At 36.4% G+C, this 22041-nt stretch overlaps 1 protein-coding gene across 3 annotated transcripts in view; it reads left to right on the top strand.

Annotated features, from left to right (window-relative positions):
- Positions 1-22041, top strand: part of PDGFC (platelet derived growth factor C) — a 206971-nt gene that overhangs the window by 140131 nt on the left and 44799 nt on the right. For all 3 annotated transcript variants that reach the window (XM_004772042.3, XM_013045618.2, XM_013045619.2), the window contains one exon: positions 5970-6150. In XM_004772042.3, the coding sequence (XP_004772099.1) occupies positions 5970-6150 (181 nt within the window). The remainder of the gene's footprint in view (positions 1-5969; positions 6151-22041) is intronic.

Below are 22041 nucleotides of genomic sequence, written 5' to 3'. Positions count from 1 at the left end.
AGAGTCACAGTATCAACTTTTTGTGATTTTTTTTAAGGATTAAATGAGTTAAAGTATAAAAAGCAATCGATAAATGTAATTATTATTAATATCAATATGTGTATATTGAAAATTTATATGAAGATTTTGCTGTTTATAGGAAATCTACAGGATAGAATCTAAAAATAGGAATCTAAAACGTCTATTCTGTGTACAAGTGGTATTCTGCTAAACCGAAGTATAATTCAATAAGCACTGCAGAATAATTGGCATCTTACTAATTTTATTACCTTTCCCAACAAACTAGGGCTCCAGGCGACACTGCAGAGCTGGGTCTTTTAAGATCCACGTCTGTTTGTTGGCAGGGTTTTACACTACTGTCAGGTTCGGTTTTCTTTAGTTTTCATTAGTTTGAACTAGAAACAACCTATTTTGCCGGACTGGTTTATTTTTGTTGAAGGAGGCTGGCTGTCTGACAATTATGTTTACCAGGGAATTTATTTCTCTGGTATACTCCTTACAGTTCTGGGGAGTAAGAAAGCAGTCCTCATACCCTCACAGTTTTTAAATTCCCACATGAGAATGAAAATTTTGTCTACAATACCAGACTTGTTTGTTCAACATAAAAGAACATAAATCCTCCGTGGGTCCCCAGGGGTTTGTTAGAGAAAGGGAGTGATCATTATAAACCACTTACCGCTGTGTGCTCTGTATCATGTTGCCGTGAGAAAGTGATGTTTGATTGGCTCATAAAATAGGTTTAGTAAATCCTTTAAACACTGATGTGAGCAGTTGTGCATGTTGGAAATTAATACCTGAGAGTGTATTATAGGGATTACTAAGTCTCCAGAACAGTCACCTGGGCATGCATAGATTTTTGTGTGTAAGGAAGATTATGTTTTGTGATTTCACTTTTATGTGTCAAATGCTGCTTGGTTTTACCATCTCCCTTTCGTTTGACTGAGGCCTGCAGACATCTTTCTTCATTGTTTTCTCTCTTCTTGATGTTTTGAGCAGTGCTATGGTATATAAACCAACCAACTTCCACAGTGAATTCCATCTGCAAACATTTTATCAGAAAAAAGAGAATCTTCAAATTATTAGGGAAGGCAACTAGATTTAACGCATGAGCTTTTTTCCAACCACATTCTATATATCCTCAAACAATTTAAAGGAAATAGAAAATTAAGTGTCAGTGATTTTTGGTTTTGGTTTTTTTTATTTTGCTGATTAGATAGCAACAGTGAAGCTTGGGAACAGTGTACAGGTAGATCTTCACTGTGTCTATTTTACATTTTAAAATGCAGTTTTTGTAACCACATCCTTTAGCAAGGGGATTTACTGTTTTGATGAAAAGGGAAAACTAAGCTTCAGTAAATAATGATGTTACTGATACTTTTCAGTTCCACAGACATCTAAACCATCATTGAGTATTACCATTGAAATTGATGGTGGAATAAATGAGTGAAATTTAGAATTATATTGTTATAGGACCTCACTTCTGAAAAAAATCTTATAAGTTCACTGTGAAAGAATTAGTAGCACATGTTAGATTCTGCTGTTTTATAGGCAAGAACACAGTACTTTTTTAGATGTCCATTTCATTTAACCTTCATGGAATGTTAAAAAAAAAAAAGATTTTTTTAAAGCACTGTGGTAAATGTGTGCATCAGGCTTGTATGAGGTATAAGAATTAATTGCCAACTGTCTAACTGCAAATCCAGAAATTGTTATATAGATTAGTGGATTTTTTTTAATGGCATCAAGTTAGGTAGAAAATCTTCATGAAAAAAGTAATAATGTGCTTCTAACTGCTATTTGAGGACAGTGATTTTTGTAGCAGAATGTAAATAGAGCCAAAGTTAGGACTTACTTGTTCCTTAAAAACTTAACATTTATAATCCAGCTGTTTTGTGTATATAATCTCTTTAAATACTTCTAAAGAGCTTCCAATCAGATACATAAATAACAATGTTTATTTCTTAATAAATAAAAAAGTATATAATAGTAAAAACACTTAATGTGAATTCGTGTAGTTCTCTTGCATATGGCCTTCTTCTCTTAGGATGCTTCTATTAGAAAGATAATAGTTATTTTGAAAATGGACTGAAGTAAATTTTTGATGCTTTGTGTTCCGTCCAACCAGTTTGCTGAAATGACTGAACTGCCAAACCGGAGGGGGGTGGCTTTCAGTTTCCGTCGTCTTTGAGCTTTCTTTGGTATCTGGCACTCGGGGCGCTGTCCACCACTTCTGCTGCTGGTGGATATTTCCCTTCCCTCTTCGCTCCGTTCTGCTGCGTCAGTCACAGAGGCTTTCCTCACATCCCCCCTAACTGCTCCTTTTCAGGATGTTTTTGTTACAGGCACTCTTCTTTCTACCCTTGTTTGTAATGTCCTTGTTTCCCGGCATCCTTCAGATACGTGAAGATTCTGTTCTCTGCCCGTGTTACTTCCTCACGGAAACCTCCACAGCCATCCTCTCTAAGGGAGGCACATTCAGATGCCTCCATGGACGGGTACTGCAACTAGGTGATGATCGATCTGGGCATTAAAACAGCAGCAGCAGCAGCAGCAGTAGCGGCAGCATAGAACGTAAATGGGCATCTTTAAAAACTTAGAACATGTCCCATCCAAAGCTATTTCCGCCTGGTCCCAACCTCAGCTGCTATGAAGGTTCAGTGTTCATTCCTTCATTCACCAGATAGCAATACTGCTCTTATTGTGTTCCTGTCACATAGATGTTAGGGATAAGGCAGGAAATGGGAGATACCACCTCTCCTGGAGGTGACACCAATTCCGGAGATCTGAGCAGTCATACCAGGGCTAATGATATTTAGCATTACCAGATCTTTAAATTTAATTAAAAAATAAAAATAAAAAACAACAGCAACAACAACAACAAAAAAAACAGAAATTCAGACTTTCCTGTGAAATTCCACTTTTTGCAATGTTGATATAAATTTTGGAAACATAGAGCTTATTAAAACTGCGCTGACCTGTTTGCAACATTGGCCTACAAAATATTCCAACATCTGCCTCTGAAGTACCCAGGCCTTTCCACCTACACCTATTCTTCCAGCTTGATCTTCATCTGCTTCTTTGTTTCCTGCCCTCCACTCACCGCCCACCATGCCTGGCCCCCTCTTTCTGCATCTTACAGATTGTACTTCTCACTCCAGTGCGTTTCCATTTCCCCTCTTTTCAGCCCTGGTCATTCAGTACCCACTGACAGACCAAATGTTCCTTTGTAAGCTGACCCTAATCTTACTGTGTAGAATTACTCCTACTCTGCCAGTATTCCACAGTATTTCCTACGCACTCTCATTGGAGCACTTACCAAAGTGTTTTATGGGCCCTGAGCCCAAAGAAGCTATAGTTTCATCTTTGTATCCTAAGAATCTAGCTTTGCACCAAGTCAGCGCTTCATAAATACTTACAGAATGATTGAGCAGGTCTGAAACCTGGCTTTCTTCGAGCTCACAATGGTGGTAACCTACATTATAGAGGTTTAGGCCAAAAACCTCCAAGCACAAAGAGATACTCTCTGAATAAATGCTTTGTTTCATGTGTAAACAGTCTTGATGTAAAAATTATCCTTTCTTATCACATGGTAGCTGTCCACTTCTGTACCAAGTACATCGGAAATAACTACTTAGGTCTGTTCTACCCAACTCTTCTGACCTTGAGCACGCCGCTTTTCGGTCCCACCACACCCATACACCGAGCTCCTAAAATGGTGATATTGGTTGACTTACACATTAGTCATTGATGACCCCAGACTCATCACGTAGAGCAGATAGTCTGATCTTTGTATTTGAGTTTTATTTATTGTTTTCGAGCTCCAAAGGTTATATTAAAAGTTCATGTGAAGGTGGGAACAAGGGATGCCGGTTGGAGAGGAAGGACAGCTTTATTGAACGGCAGCTGTGTGCCAGCCCTGTTTCAGGTACGACACAGGTGTGCTGTCTTAAGACATCCCTGTGAGCTAAGTAGCTTTCTCGTCAATGTAAGACCAAGGAAAATGAGGCTGAAACAAGTTAAGTTACATGTCATAAGACAGTTCTGGGTACTTCTTCAGGATGAAGATGAATAAGCAGAAATTGTCCTGTTAGATACTTTGTATATAATTTTCACCAATTTTTTTCTGTAAATTCAATACTGCATAAAATGTATTATTTTTAGTTGTCTAACATCTGCTGAATTTAGATTTTTGGAAGAATCCATTGGTGATTTCAACCATGTCAGATCTACCTACCTTTTAAGAAAAGTTTTGCAGTATCCTATTTAGTTTTCTGAAATAAGTTTATGGAAGAATCATCTATTTATGGGCACAGTTGTTTAAAATATAAATACAATGGCATGTGTGCTATAGAAACCAGAAATTGCAAAGTGAGTTCTATGAAAATAGTGGATTTAAATACATAAGGACACATGCACAGTTACACTAGGAAAACAAAAGTGGTCAGATGCTTGCATCTTTTAAGTAGACTCATTGTCAATATGACCATTATAGGTACAGGTGAATATGTTTATGTTTAACTGTTTTAATTGTACAAATAGTATAAGCAGTGTTCCTGTTCATGATATGTTTTTCCAAATAGTAGTTCTTGGTAAAGTTCCAAACATGGAAACTTTCCTCAACTTACTCAATAGCTTAATTTCTGGAAAATTTGGTTTTAACTAAAACTGCAAAACATATTTGTATGTGAGATAATTATTAGTTTCCAAACTCAATGAGCTATATCAAAAATTTTGCCATATGAATGTCTAGTGAACTGTTTGGAAAGCTCAGAGAACATGGGGCAGAGACAGACTTCTTAGACTTCCCATTGTTGTTGGACTTCCCATGGTTGAAATCCCTGGACCTTGCCTATTACATGTCGTAGTGCCCACCTCACTCCTAACTTCAGTATAGCTGAGAATGCCTCTACAGGTCACTTCTGAAACATTTTCTTAAGAGACAATACTGCTCTTCAGGAGTACCACTGACTGAAGCCTTCCGAACCAAAATTAACATTTGCTGGCAAAATATTATTTATTCCTTATGTTTAAGATACTGTGTGTAGTGTAGTGTGAACTCAAAGAATATAAAAATCAATTCCTTTCTTCAAGGATTTAAGAGACTAAGAAAATGGATCACGTGTTGGGGGCGCCTGAGTGGCTCAGTTGGTTAAGTGTCTGCTTTCAGCTCAGGTCGTAGTCTCATGGTCCTGGGATCAAGTCCCATGTCCCACTCCCTGCTCAGTGGAGCATCTATTCCTTCCTTTCCCATTGCCTCTCCTCCCACTTGAATGTGCTCTCTCTTGCTCCCTTTCTTTCTCTCTTGCTCACTCTCCCTCTTTCTCTCAAATAAATAAAATCTTAAAAAAAAAAAAAGAATAGAAAAGGGATCACTTTCATATATAGTGAATATTGAAAATAAGTGTTTATCACAAACAGAAAGATGGCGATGAGCTGAGAACAGCAGAAAGGTCTCCCAGAGGCAGACTGGTACAAAGCAAGATTTGAAGGATGTATGTGTAAAGATGTGGCTCTAGAAAAGCTTGCGGCAGATCAGGAAAGGGAGCCAGGGAGTCTGCCTAGGGTGAAAGCGTTACTGTCAGAAAGTAATGGGCAGTGATAATAGCAATTAAGATTAGAGTAAAACTGTCATATCCATATGGAAATTAAATGGAATAATTCACAAACTGTCAGCTATGGTTGCTGCATACAGAATATTTAAGTGTTGAGATGGCTGTTCAGTGAATTTGAAGTTCATTAACAGTTTTATGGAAGGCTTAGAGTAGAAGATTCATTTTCCTTTAACAGAGAATGCATTTTCAGTTGTATCTCTTCTTTGGACTATTTTATTATATTTACCTAGTTAAATTTGGAATGGACCCCTGGCTCTGGTCCATAGATAGATTCATCAGACCCATGATCGTGGACTTTGAATTGTTACAGTAGCAGTTCATAGGACTTTATGTCTCTTTTGTCTTTGTGTCTTGCAGGTATGACTTTGTAGAAGTTGAAGAACCCAGTGATGGAACTATATTAGGGCGCTGGTGTGGTTCTGGAACTGTGCCAGGAAAACAGATTTCTAAAGGAAATCAAATCAGGATAAGATTTGTATCTGATGAATATTTTCCTTCTGAACCCGGGTTCTGCATCCACTACAACATTGTTGTGCCAGTAAGTATCACTTAGAGATTTCCTTATTTAATTGAGTTACTGTTCTGTGTACTTATTTTAAAAAGAATCAGGAAAAACAAAAAACAAAGACCTTTCCTTCACTTGATTTTTTCTTATCCATAAACATCACTGTGGTATCACAAATAACTTGAATTCCTTACTATAGATCATTAGTCCGGTGAAATACCTTTTGCAGTGCAATGAGATAACTTGTTTTTTACAACTTTTAGGAGATTGCATCATATCCATTCCTCCGCAGCTCACTGATATTTCAGTATTTATGGGAAGTTACATATGTGGGTAACATTTTCTCCTGAAAAAAAAAAAAAAGGGAAAATCTGTGTATTTATTACTCATAGCATTTAGATCACCATCACAATTTGGACAGTATAATGTCTTCCTGAATTTCAAGTTTGAATCATATTAAATGATAAAATACGATTTTAGTTTTCTGGCTTTTCTGGAGACCTTTCTTATATGATATTCCTTTGCATTTTGCTACCTGTTCCTCTCACTTTAAAGATGGAAACTTTGAAGCTTAACACGGGATTGTAATGGTTCTAATTTTCCAATTCACCTGTATATTTGGAATAAATACATTGCAGAACTAGAAAGCCAGCACGATTTGACATTAATGCCATTTTAGCTAGATTCATGTCTGTAATTGCGTTAGAAGTTCATGTTCTTAATTTGCTGTCTTACTGTTCCCCTCCAGTTAAGGTTGGCATCCTTCCTTACCTGAACCTTCCGAAAAATATTTTTTTAATGTGTTGTTTATGACTATGTGCATAACCTTTTTCTTTTTATTGAGAAAGATAAATTCACTCTTCTTTTTAATGTTACCAATGTTAGAGTAAAATACATGTTAAGAAGTAGTTATCTCCATTTTCCTACTTACACTGCTTAAATAATATTTCTGGCTCTTTTGTTTCAAAAAAGATGTTTTGAAATTATCACGGGAATTTAGGAAATCTACTTTGCCTAATTATAATTATTACTATAATTTTAGTTATATCCTGATTGCTTGTACCCTTTATTTCATGCCTGGGGCATACTGAACAACCAAAAAAGGAAACTTCACCTTAACATTACAATATGAATATAATATACAAATTTTAATATTGATTCCATATTTCCTAATGGGCTTCACGAATTGCTAGTTTGCTGTGTGCACTGTTCTTATACCCAGAAAAAGCACAGGTTTTAATGCATGTAACCCACACCCTGTTGTGTTGCCCATGTGCCTGCTGGTTTGCTAAACCTTCTGTCAAAATCATTGAAGATCTTGTTTTCTATGTTATTTTAAATGGTGATATTATTGATCATATTTAAAAAGCATACTAGGTGGCATCTTCGTATTTGTATGAATACTTCAGAATTACTGTAAGCAATATGAGAAAAATAGTAAATGGGTTTTCAGTATTCTGGGTATGATGAAAAAATAGATACAAATGTTTAAAATAATACATAAAATAAAGGGTATTTATCCCAAACGTGTGACAAAAATAAATTTGAAGCTGAGAAGATATTTATATGTTAAATAAACTGTTCTTTTCACATTGTATTAATTTAGATGTTTATAGCTAGCAATTCGCTATCATGCTACAGATTAATACATATATTAAGCTAAAATAGATGTACATATGTCGACACCAAGGGTTGTCTTTTCCTCATTTTATGACTGCATGGGTTAGTTAGTTGGATAACCCAGGAGCTGTGCAGATTAAATAAATCCATATCTCATGTAAAGATAAATGTAAAGGAAATTTATAGTGTTGTACTCAGTTCTGGGTCCATTACAGGCTCTTAATAAGTACTTGAATGCTGAGTTGATCATACCGCTCACTCACTCCAGCTTAACTAACAGATGATTCGCTGACACCTGGTATTTTTATCACTGAGCATAAAGCAGGTTCCTGAGCCTTGAAATGAGATAAAGCATCATAAGGATCTGCAGTAAGTATTACCCATCCTCTTGATTCAAAAGGGCTCTGCCACGTGGTTTGATCTGCTTCTGGAGATTTATTGTGATTAAGATCAGAAACTGCTTCTGAGAGCCTTTAGAAGAAAGCTGTGTCACCGGTTACATCATTAAAATTAAATTCAGTGCATTTTTCAATAGTTGCTGTAATCCTTTGATAAAATTGCAAATGTGGGTTTTGGTAGTCTGTGAATTGACATTCTCCCGGCATCTACGGTGCCACATTTTGTGTGGTACCCAAGTTGACTCGTGATGGGCTGCAGAAAATGGAGATATGTAGAGATACGACATAGGAAATATATTTTTTTAATTTGTCTCATGCTTAGGAAAAAACAGCAGCCATTGGTCTGCAAGAAACAAGATAACGTGACAGCATAGTCCTGCATTGCCTAATAAGGTGTGATTTGGTGATCTTAATTTTGCCAGAATGTTTTCCAGGCTGATTATAGATACATGATTTTTGTAATCTCACAAGCTTCGGTTCTGTTAAATTTATTTTGGCAATTTATCTGCCTTTTCTTCACCTCTCCTTTGTCTTGGTTCCATGTTTCCCTCTCTCCCACACAGCCACCCTCCTACTGTCCATGATTCCTGTAGAAAACAGAGATTTAGTTAGTGAAAATTTAACAAGTGGTTTTGCTGTTAAGCCTTCCAGAATGTTTTGAATTATTATTGTGTATTGCTAAATGACATCCTTCTCTCCATGCCTCTCCTCCCCACAACGTTATTACTAACAGGGCAACAATCCATCAACCTTATCTGTGTATCAATGAATGAAAGCCCAAGGGAAGAAAGTTTGCCTTTTCAAGAAGAGACTTAAAAGTTCTTCTGGCATTTGCTCAAGGGCATGTGCCCTCCAACCCCTGGATCATCTCTGATTCCCCACTCCCCCAGGATTAACTTCATAATTAGCACACCCAGCTTCCCAGAGGCATTGGTCTAATTGAATGCAACCTGCCACAGCAAAATAGGACTTTTAGGGACCACTGGCCACATTGGTTTCTTTATTCTGTCATGATACAAATGATGCAATGATGCGAATCCCAAGTCCTTAATGGACTATTAACTTGCGGAATTGAGGTTTGCTGCTGAGCGCCTAGCACAATGCCAGATACATTGCAGCTGCTCACTAGTACCTCATGGAAGTTCAGCCAGTTCCCCTCAGAGTTGTCTAAATGTGGAGCTGCCCTGACTTTCATTGACTCTGTTCCCCTTGTTACTGTTGTGTAATGTTGCTGATTCATAACCTAGAGCACTGGTGAACTGCAGTAATGACAGCAGGTATTCTCCAAGTCATGATATGGGAAAACTGGTCTCTCCCTCTCTCTGTCTCTGTCTCTCTCGCTTTCTGGTGGGGAACGGAACATTTGGAGTAAAGACATTGGTGTGTACTTAACGACATTATAACCATTACTGTGTATAATCATACTTTCTGCTTTTTATAATTAACTTCATATTTTGCATCTATTCAAAAACCAACAGACTTTGAGTTTAATCCATTTTTTCCCTGGGACAATTATGGAGAAATTCTATTTTAATATTCTTTATAGTTTACAAGTAAGGGGGATCACTCTGCAGCCTTCTTTGGAACCATGAATGGATATGTCTGATTCTAGCCAACCTTTAAGGTTGGTCGATTCTATACCAATCTTAGACAGTGTGTATCTTAGCAGTAGTACTTTTAAAATTTTCAGAAACGGTGTTGCCATACACATGTTGTCATTAAAAACCAAGTTCACCTTTGTCAGATGATTTACCCACTCTTTTCCCCAGACTAATGAATGAGACCGCGTATAGGTAAAACAAGAGATTATTTATTACTTTGAATAAAGTGATGTTGATTTAATAAAGATTTTTTGTATTCTTTTAGATGTAGTTACCCTGTTTTTTTTTGTATTAAGATTTCAGTGTCATTTTCTTGATTCCTAGATACCTTAGAGTAAAACATAAATAAAATTTATCTTTGCACTTTACTATTTTAAGTTGATATTATAGGCTGAGTTTTACTTTAGAAAAATCTTTAGCATAAGATGTTTACCTGAAATTGTAGCTAGTTGTTTATAGCTTAAAAAAAAAAAAATACTGGATTCACTGTATAAGTTTAAAATGTAGCATTTCAATGTTATTTTCAAGAATCATTTATGGAAATAATAGACTCCCCAATTATGCCCCATTAATAAAGAAAGAAAAATAAGTCCATGTAAATTGATGCCAAACAATATATATGCAGCTTTTATGCTTGTGCATAAGGAGTTAATAATGTCTTTGATTTTTTTTTTTTCCTTCATGCTTAAAAAAAGGGGGGGGGAGGCTGGTAGATTAGCAGTGAGAGATTGTTTGGGAAGAAATGAAGCAAAACTGAAATAAAACAGTGCAAGCTTGTTTCTGTTTGGAGGCCACACACATTGAGAGCCCAGCACACATTTCGGATCTCTTACAAAGAAAATTTCTTGTTTAATTTTAGAGTAATTTATAATAGATTATGTATGTTTTACTCTGTGTACTATAGTGTAAGCACCATTATTTTAAAATGTTAAAAAATCTACAAAGCTGAAAAATGGCATCTTTTCTGCTAACATCAAAAGACCTTATTAAAAGTGTATTTGTAAAAAAATAATAATAATAAGTCTTAATATAAAATATTGCATATTTTAATCAATTACTTCAAAAATTACTTCAAAAATTGCTTATTTTTAAATAAAAGATACAAATCCAAATATGAATATTTTTAGTGGTTTTATTCTTTGCATATAGAACTATTTCCTCTTGAGTATATATTGTTTGTAATATATATGTTTTAAAATGGTTATGAGATGTGGGGATTTTTTTCTCTCTCTCCAATCTGGTTAAAATTTTGAAGAATGATTAAAACACCATTGATTTCTTTTAAAACACTGTTGTTGAATATACTGTTTTGTCAGGAGTTTTAATCTAAGCTTTGGACCAGAAGTAATAACACAATATTTTCAGCAATTCATTTATTTGCATTTTTCATGTAATAAATGGATCGGTTTAGATTAAGAGAAGTACATGTTAAAGCTACCGTACTAATTGACTCCATATATTTTTATCTTCTTGCCTTTATTGTCTGAAAAGAGAGTGTGGGGTGATGAATGAACTGAAGGCTCTTTTAACTCACAGCAACCCGTGAAACTCATCTTTTAAGTTGCTTTTCAATTTTTCCTGTTCTTTGCTATTTTCTTTTTTTCACTGGTTAGCAACAGTTGTTTGGACTCACATTTTTTTTAATTCCTTTTTGTAAACTTATACCCAGAGATTAAATAATGCTAGAGAATGGCATGCAAGTATTGTAGCCACTTTATAATCCCAACTATGGGTTTTCCTTAATAGTGATTTTGTAAATGACTTGTCCAGAGTTAAGTCAGTGCCTGGCCAGTATGCACTATAGAATGGTGTATGGTTTCTGTGGGGAAGGCTTAGAAGGACACTTGATGCCTGAGGTGCCATTAAGGAATGCATGACTGATTGCCAAAGTAGTTATTAATTATGCGGGATACAGAGAACAAAGCAGCTCAGTGAATATTAAAGTTGGAGGGATAAAGGAGGAGGGGGCTATTTTTTCAGTCCCTTCTGGCATGTGCCAGTAGGTTATTTCACTGTTAATATCATGTAAGGAAAAGTCTTAACTGAAGGCCAAATTTGCTTTTATGTTCAGGTTAAGAAAAATTCTAAGTAACTCTCAAACAAGGTATCAAGTTCATTTTCTTAGAGGAAAAATAAAGCAGCATACCTGGAATAAAAACCCTTAGAGCAGTATCATAACCCCAACTCCATAGCTCCATAGGAAGCAAATTCAGTGTTAGACTGTCAAGATTTTTTAAAAATTGCAGATCTTCATAACAAATTGCACTGCATTCCTATATTGTATTAAACCAGTTTTAATGAGTGAAAAATTTAGATTGTAAACCTTTAAAATAAATTTTTATTTACCTTAAGAGAGAATTAAGAGAAAAAAATTGTTCTTTGAATTTTTTGTAGTATTTAGAGAATGAAAGAAGTTATTTCAAGTACTTCATGTCTATACCATCGTCTGAAACACTTTTTGAGTGATTAGGTTTTTATTAAAATATACAATGTAACTGTATATTTATGCAAGGAGTCTAGAGATGACAGTATTTTATTACATCAAAGAAATTACACAATTGCTACAGAGACTAAGCTTTTCCTTGGCTAAGAGCTGTTTAATGTATTTTTCTAACAATTTCTACCCCATGGACACAGTGCTCTCTTTCATGTGAAGATCATGGTCTCTTTTCCATTTCTACTGACTCTTTTTGTTCCAGTTAATTCCTAGCTACCTTAGAAAGAATTTCACAGATGGTGTGATTTGTAGTTAGAAAGGAAAAGGCAGTTGGTGCTACTGCAGGAATGGTAGACGACAGACAGACAACTGAGTTGAAATACAAAGGGTTATAAATAAGAATTTAAGAAAGCTTGAAGTTTGATGGACTCATGTTTTATATCTAAAGCCACAAAGACTTAAAAGCTTAGAGTTAATATGGCCCCAAACCTGTGGAATTATTCTCTAGAAGTTTGTTGCAACTGAAAATGATAAAATAAATGCTTTGTCCTCAGTAACCTCTTATATTTTCCTGTTAAGTTTTTCAATAGGCCTTGAAGAATTATTTGAGGAGATATTTTGTTGTGAAAAAATTAGAAAATGTATATGGCATTGCCCTAGGTCTCTGAGAACTTACCTTGTTTTGAGGGGGAAAAATGTAACACACACACACACACACCCACACACCCTATATACCTATATAAATACACTACATGAGTAAGTGTAATATAAGTGGTTTGGAACGATTTGAAGAAAGAGAGGCAATTGGTGGAAGCAGAGGGATATTATAACTCTCAGATTAAAGGAAAAAACAAATGGTCAAACAAACAAAAACCCTGGGAGAGGCTTAGTATAGGTTTGATATCAAATATATTATTAAAAATCCCTGAAGAGTTTATTAAAAACAATATTATCAGATGTCAGAGATTATGATTTTCTTTATCTGGAATAGTGCCCAGTTATCTGCATTTTCATCAAACATGCTTGGAGATTCTGATACAAGATGTTCTCACGTTGAATTTGTGGTGAGAAATTGCTGTAGACTATAAACTAAGCAGATGCAAAGGTTTTATTACAAGATGTTGGGGAGATACTTTTCATTTTCAAACAAACATGAATATTTGGGAGGAGCAGATTAGAAATTCTGCATGAATATTTTCTTACTAATCTACCCATATGTTCTCTGGTTTTTTTGGTGGCTTTTTTTTTTTTTTTTTTGGTTTTTTTTACAGGATTGCGAAAAAAAAAGTGGACCTTTCTCATAGAATTAGATGGCTAGATTTCAATTTGGTAATACTTGCATTTATTGTATTGACTTTTCTAAGCTATGTATTGAAGCTTATCCATTCTGTCAACTGCCAGTATCTCTTACCAGAATAAATGACACTCTGCCTTCTTTTCTAGTTCAACAACCAGCTTGTCTGATAATTCACATAGGGCATAGCTCTAGTACTGAGACACAGTTCTAGACTAGATCTTCATTTGTTCTGCAGTGTAAGGCACTATTATTAGTAAAATAAGATCGTCCCAATCATCAAGAAATCTCCTTTCAATCTCCTCATATACGTTTTTCACATGTCATTTTAATTTTTGTCTGCATTACAGCTACACATAGTTTTAAGACACAAATATTTCTCTGAGGCTTGTTACAAAAATAGCAGTTGCCCCCACTTTCCTCTGCAAACTATTTTCCTGTACCTTGGAGGCAAGTGCTTCCAGTTCTTTTAACCGGTTCTTTTAGAATTGAGCTTTCTACCTTCCTGTAACATGCTTTTGTTGTCGCTTCTTGATTTTTTGGCTTTAAGAAGGATCTATGATCATCATTGACTTCATTCTCTGGAGGGTGAGGTGTTCACTTTCTTCCACTCTCCTGCGTTTACCACATGTGCAGACACATCCCATCACTGCCTCCTCTAGTGTATCCTGATTCTATCAAGATCCAAATCCATTGTGTACATTATGGTGACCATGGGATCATGGTTCACAGCTGGGCCATGAACTATAATAGGACTGTGTTTCCTTTCCTGCCTTATTCTACTTCATTTTCCCTAGAGTTGTGTTATTTTTTTGGTTTGCTTAGCTTTCTATGTATTTATCACTCATTCACCCCCAAACTGTGCCTCTAATTGTGTAAATCTCCCTCAGAAACAGCCAGACACATTAGTGTTTTCTTATAATTTTATCGATCAAAAGAAATCTCTGCTGAAACAATCTGGTCTACTTCAATTTAGACTGATTACCATTTAGACCTGCCACGCAGCTGTCATCCTGGATGGGGGGGTCTCCCCCACGCCCATCCCCACCCCATCATTATCCTGAGTATTCCCTTTGCCATTTTCCCAGATTAGATCCCTTGTTTTCAGGATCTCTTGTTTTCTTTCTTGTTCACTTCCTGTTTAGGAAGAATGTAAAACCCCCCATGAATTTCCTGAGAAAAAGGAGCATCAGAGGTAAAATTTTGTGGGCTCAAATAACTGAAAATTCCTTTATTTAACCCTCAACCCTAGATGGATACCTCGCTAAGACTAGAATTCTAGGTGACCACTTAAAAACTAACTGGACATTCTGTGCCTGTGGATGAGTTTGTTGACTACAGGCTTCGCTATATTGTGAGATGGCAGGGTCAGTTCCTTGAAAGCCCCCTGATTCTCCAAACCTTCTTTTCTAAGGGTATAATCCTGGCTTCCAGTTCTCTGAAATGAGAGCTCAGTGGATTAAGACTGAGAGTCTCAGACATTTCCTCAACCCCCTCCATACTCCCTTATTCACAATAATATCACTGCTCCCAACTCTGATTCGGTTCCCCAGTCCCTATTTTATTCTGTTCGGGAAGCAAATTTGAGCAGGGAATAAATCCATCTTCTGCCACTACAGGGAAACCGATTTGGAGTGTCAAACAGTGTCATCATTTTCAACCAGTGTTCCTGTTTTTAGTTCCATTGTCCTTCCTACTTCCACAAGTACCTGTTGCCACCAGATCCCAGAGCTTTTTTGTTGCTCTTTCATGAAAGTCAGGTCATTTCCTGATTCTGTCCCCCGGTAAATTTTGGCCCACTGATTCAATGACCGCACCTCTACCTACCTTTCAGTTTCTTAAATTTTATCACTGTTGACTCCTTTCTGATTTTCTTTGGCCTTAAAGAATTACGCATTTAAAGAAATACCTCAGGGGCGCCTGGGTGGCTCAGTGGGTTAAAGCCTCTGCCTTCAGCTCAGGTCATGATTTCAGGGTCCTGGGATCGAGCCCCACTCTCTCTGCCTGCCTTTCTGTCTACTTGTGATCTCTATCTGTCAAATAAAATAAATAAAAAATCTAAAAAAAAAAATACCTTCAGAATCAATCATTTTAGGAGAGAACAGAGCTAAAATCACCACCTTTTATTCCCTCTCTTTGTATAGCAGTGTTCTTATCAAACACTAAGTTTATATTTGATCAACAAAACACTCGGAATCTCTTTACAATATATTGTAGGCATAGTATATGCCACATGCCATGCTCTGTCATTGACTTGAAGGAACAACGCCATTATCTTTCCATGCCAGATAAAATATACTCTTGTAGCAGTTGCTTTACATGATTATGCTATCACATTTCCTTAAAATTTTTTTTTTATTAACCTATACTGTATTATCTGTTTCAGGGGTACACGTTTGTGATTCATGTCTTACACAATTCACAGCACTCACCATAGCACATACCCTCCCCAGTATCCATCACCCAGCCTCTCTATCCCTACTACCTCCTTCCCCTCCAGCAACTGTAGTGATCTGAAGGGGCACGTGCACCCGAATGTTTATAGCAACAGTGTCCACAATAGCCAAACTATGGAAAGAGCCCAGATGTCCACATTTCCTTTTTTAATGTTAGGGAGGCCTAGATGAGACTTGATATTGATTAGGTATTTAAAATATCCTGAACTCTGTTTTAATATTAGTATTATGTCCAGGAGTATACACTAACATACCAGTCCTAGTTCATACATTTTACATGTTAGTTATAAAGAAACCAATCATATGATTCTTACCTTTAAGAAAATGCTGTCCTCGTAAGTAGTCTTCATATATTTATCCATTTGAGTAATGTTATTAATGTATTTGAATGCTTTGAACATTAAAACTGGAACTTTAAAATTTTTGCGCCTTTCTTTAAGATGACTCAATTGTTATTTATTTAAGATTACTTTGAAATCACAGGAACCTGATTTTATTTACAATATAACCATCAATTTTTGCATCCTCTTAGGACAAAACTGAAAGGTATATGAGTATAGTTTTTAAGAGGTTAAATTTTGAAACTGAAGTGTATTGTAAACATTTTTTTGGAAAGAGAGTACTTTGATACCAACTTGGAAATAGTTGAATTAAGCAGAAGAGAATGATGAACATATATTGAAAGAAGTACTAGGCTTGCTGGGCGCTTTTATATCCTCTAATCCCCATAATGCAATGTTATCACCATTTTAAGATGAAAACTCAGAGAATATCATATATGTAGAAGTGAGGATATTAAGTAGGGCTTTCCCAATTCTGTGTAAAACCAGGCTGCCACTGGGCTGATTTGGGAAATACAGTAGGAAGATCACTGATGAAGGGAAAGCAAATGTAGGATTTTCTCTCACCATCTTTGCTTTCTTATTTAAACACCTAAATAGGGGCACCTGGGTGGCTCAGTTGGTTAAGCATCCAACTCTTGGTTTTGGCTCAGGTCATGATCTCCGGGTCATGAGATAGAGCCCTGTGTCAGGCTTCACTTTGGGCTTGGAGCCTGCTTAAGATTCTCTCTCCATGTGCCCCTCCCTCAACTTCCTCTGGTATGCTCCGCCTTTTGTGTGCTCTCGCACGCGCGCTCTCTCTCTCTCTCTCTCTCTCTCAAAAATAAATAAATAAATATTGAAAAAAAAAACACAATTATTATTTCTGTTGGGTTATGATGTTTTGGATACTTTAGCACCTTGAGAAGTTGGTGAACTATATTAGAATTTATCTTTTTTTTTTAATAAATGATAGTAGTCATAAATATTGAGGATTATATTTTACTTTCTGCCCATAGTTACCTTTAAAAAGCAAACAAGATGTAGTTCCTTTAAAAGTTACTCTCAAAGCAAACACATTTTTTAAAAAAAGGTAAAATTGCACATGGAGTCAGTATTTTGCTGATTATATTTCACTTATCCGTCAGATCTCATCACTCTTGAAAGATGACACAATTACTTGTGAGTATCCTCACAGTCTTTTCGGCTCCAAAGAATTTTTCAGAGTTGTGTTATTAAGGAAACTTTGAAGGCTAAAGTGTACACAGAGAAATAAGAAAGTAAAATTGGAAAAAAGCCTAATGAGGAAAACAAGTCTTAATTGGACGTCTTCTATCAAGCATGTCTTTAACGTTAGTGCAGTGAAGAATAGACGACCCTTGGCATTTTGAGCTTGAAATCAGACGGTTTGTGCACAGTGACTGAAATAGAGTAAGAATTCGATAGTCCTTAAAATGAATTGTAAAGGAAACACACATCTTGAGGGCTAACATACAAGGGGAATGCTCCGTCACAGCTGTTGGCAGGGTGATGCCTGTAGGCTGCTGAAGGCCCCAGTGAACTGAGGCCTCCTCCCTTGGGAAATTCCGGAATCAGGATGTCTTTGTGTCAGTGCCCCAGGGCAGAGGTCTTGTCTCTGCCTAGGTGTTTCCAGTCCAGTTAAATCAAACCAGCTTTTGTTTAGGTGAATAAGAGCTGGTGTAGAAATACCTGCCTGGTACCTTTCCTTGTGTTTCTCCACGGCAAGTAGTTACTCAGGAGAAGGATTAACGCTGTCATCTGTTGCCTTGAAGGACTCTATGAATTATCTTAAATACTTCCAAAGCAGGTTTGCTTCAGAAAGCCAAGGTTTATGTGAAACTACCCCCTCCACCCCTGGCCCCCACCACCACCTATGGAGGAATAACAGGAAAAAGCAAGATGTGACAATTACCTAAGACTCTAAAATAAAATCTGAGAAAGGAATTGGAAATAGGTGTGGATAGCTCCCAGGCAGCCTAGGCAGTGTCTAATGCCTCCTCTGAAATTGTGCTTTTAAATTTCATAGCACTGCTAGAGAGGAGAAATAACATTCTGATAGGGTTAAAAAAAAAAAAAAAGGCACTTTCCTGCCGGGTGTAAGTTAATGAAATAGCATGAACTGTAATTAGTTGTTTTAGGAAAAGACATGTGAAAGACAGTGAATTGTTCGAGAGACGCTGCATGCCAAAACTTGACTTCCCTTACCTAAGAGAAGTGGTATTAACATATATGACACATCCTTTGTGTCAGATGCTTCAGAAGCTGTCTCAATATTCTGACACACATATTTTCCTTTCTTTTTGGAATATGATGAGTGATGCTTTGTGGCATTCTTGTCCCATTACTGATAAAAATGATAAAAAGGAACTCACGAATCCACCCAGGCATACAGTGCTTTGTTTTAAAGACAGGGGATCCTGAGTTTTGCAGGGTCCTGAGTTCTCTCCAAATTTCATGTTGACAGGCTGCTTCATCATCCTTTGGAACTCCCAAAAGGTTTAATATTTTATGACTACATGGTGAGAGGGACACATTGGACTGAAGTTGGTCGTTATAATAATACTGAATGGGAAGGTGTTTATTCCTACTGCATATTTAAGTGACTTTCCCAAATGTGGGGACGATGCTTTTCATTTATCCACAGTTTATGTTTTCTCTTCCAGTAGGATTTCTGATTACATAAAAGGGCTTCACTGTTTCCTGTGGTTTGCCACAGGCTTTATTTGGCATGATGGCAGGGCATAATTTCATGTCATGGAGCAATTTAAGAATCTTGACTCTTTAAAAGGACATATAGTCTTTTGGTAAGATCTTGGACTTTCTGCTGTGGTGCCTTTGCATTTGGTTTTCACAACTTTGTATTACAAGTTTGGGGAAAGTTGCAATTCAGCTTACATAAGGATTCAGTCATTTGACTTGGCAATACAGCTAATCTTGTATTTTAACTGGAAGTTTGTATTAAGCTGGAAAATAAAAAGCAGTTTACCTAAATAAATAATAACAGTGCACGCCATTTCTTGAACATCTGCTATTGTACTGGGTTCTTAATATATGTCATCTCATTTATTCAGTACGATAACTGAGAAATTATTTGCATCTTACCTAGAGAAGGTATGCTCAGAGAAGGAATGCAACTTGCCTCTGGTTCAGAACAAACAATTGTACAAATAATTATAGTCAAACCAAGAATTTCAGCTATAGCCTAGAATATCTCCTAGTCAACTTTTGTAGGGTAAGAACTTTTTTAGCACTTTAATTTTGAGATCATTGTAAATTGATGTTCATTTGTAAGAAAGACCATCTATACCTTTGCCTCATTTTCCTCAAGGGTAATAACATCTTGCATAACTATATGCAGTACAATATTACAACCTAGAAAGTAACATTGATACAATCCACCAACCTCAAAATGAAATTTTTGAATAAATAAAAATACACAACGCCTTAGGACATGTTCAATGAAAGTGTTAGATGAAAAGACTTTCATAAGCAAAAATTGGAGGAATATTTGATTAGTACATAGTTTTGTTTTGTTTTGTTTTTAATGGCTTAATCAAGAATACTAAGAACCTACATTCTGGTATCACACAATGGCTTCTGCATTCCAATTTATTCTAAACTGTATAATCTCATAATCTTCATCTAAAATTCTGTGTGGTGCAGAGCCATTTTTGCAGCTTAAGGTAGAACATCTATCATAGATTAAAGATTACAAAATCAAAAATAATTCCACAAATCACTCTTCTTGATGTGGGATTCAAAGTGAATGTGTGAAACATAAATAGTGACTATAAATAAATCCATGAATAAGGCTTTTCTGCCTCTGAGACAGAGATTAATGAAGTTTTAGGATGCTAAGAGCTCAAGATATAATCTATAGCTTTAAACTGATGTCAAGAATGAGAATTGATTGCTTAAAAGCCCTTCATTTCTCCAGAATAGATTGATGACTTTAGTGCTACTAAATCTGCTCTCATGCAAAATTTATATAATTTGGTTTCAACAGGTATGGTATGTGTGTGGGGGGTGGGGGGATTTACATATTAAATGTAATTATATAAGATATAAAAGTTAAACTATTTCAAAATCAAAAGATAGTAATGTGTATGATATTTTCAAGATATTTTTTAAATTTCGAAATTCAGTGGAAGCCAGCTTATGGACCCATGAGAGCTGATAGCCAGCCTGTTAGATGGCTAGAATGGTTCAGAGGGAGAATCATGAAAACCGCACATATATTCTGTAAGCATTTAATTTCAACTTCACTACTCTTCCTTTAGGGCCAAAACCTTCATTTTAAGTAGGAGTATGCTGATTGGAGTCCTGTTGTATTTCTTCCCCAAATCATAGCCATCATGCCTTAATCATGACTTTTGGTTTGGGTTTAAAGCAATTTAAAGAGCATTTAAAGCAATCTAAGTGCAGAATTCCTTTAGGATTTTAGGAAGTTTTCCTCTTCTATATTTGTCTCCCTCATACCTCTTTGAATGTAAGCATTTATTTTAATAGTAATTCATTTTATATGCGGTCCTTCTGTAGCATTCATCTAAGTCTTCTATGAGGCAACAAGTCATAGTTGATTGAATTCCTAATATTTAAACAGGAATAATTACAAAGATAAGTATTACTGATATAAATGGCTCCGGGAACAAATACAGCTGTCTCTTGAGAAGTGTAAAATTCAACTGGGGGAAGCAGGAAGGTGGCTGAGAGCATTCTGTGACCTATAAATGTATCACTGAACCACGTGTTTTGCGTGCATGGGAAGTTAGCTAAACCAGGTCGGGTCAGTGACACTCAGTTAAGATGACCATTACCCTTTGCTCTGTTTCCCTGTGGTTTCTGCCTGATAGTATATCGCTGGAATATTGTAAATAAAAAATATGTTAAGTAGATAAATAATATGTATTTGTATATGTAATACAATAGAATTGTTTTTAAGACTATGTGTGGCCCTATTTGGTAACGGGTAACTGTGCTTTGGGGTGGGTATCTGGATGGGTAATAAGTGAAGACATTCAATGCATTTTTATCCTCCTCTGTAATTCTTCCGGAGGAGATTGAGCTTCTTTATTTTTCAAGCCGTAGAGAACAGCGTGGCAACCTGGAGAAGTCACTTAGTTGAAGGAATGTTTTCTAGGAGTGGTATATCCTTTACATGGAATCCAAAGGAAGACGTGTGAAGAGATAATTTTATTGTATTGAAAAAGCAACATGGCCAACAGAAACTATTAGAGAATCAGCCAAGTAATGGAGCGGCAGGGTTCTCTTTGTCTGCCTTTTCTCCCTCCTTCCTTCCTTTCCTCTCTCCCCTCTTTCTTTTAGCCTAAGTGCTCCCTTATCCTAAAACTACTTTGTGACTTGTGTTGTGTTCAAAGTCAGTTTTCCAGGTTTTTGTCTCTACCACCCTGTGTTGACTTAGCAAGATGCCATGCGTCTGTTTTTATTTTTTAATTTTTCTCTAAGTTAAATCGATTTCTCAGTTCAGATCAGGTGTTCTACTTTCTAAGAGACGGCATGTGTTTCTGATGTCGAGTATGCGCAGCTTTGACCATCTCCTTGTCCGAAGGAAAAGGGCTGGTGGAATCTGAGCTCCAAGCAGCTATGCCGCCCGTTTCTCCAGCAGGTCAGCCTCCCCGTGACTGTCAACAGATCAAGCTGAACAAACAGAGTTTAAAGTGAGCTCTGGTTTATTTTCCTTACGAGCCATCATGAACACATAGACAGGAATGCTTGGATAGAACAATGTTTGGTGATGCAAATTATATCATCTTTAT

Source organism: Mustela putorius, unplaced genomic scaffold (assembly GCF_011764305.1).
Source record: "Mustela putorius furo isolate JIRA1106 unplaced genomic scaffold, ASM1176430v1.1 tig00000056_pilon_pilon_pilon, whole genome shotgun sequence".
Classification (NCBI taxonomy): Eukaryota; Metazoa; Chordata; class Mammalia; order Carnivora; family Mustelidae; genus Mustela; species Mustela putorius.
This window is presented reverse-complemented; position numbering and strand designations above follow the sequence as displayed.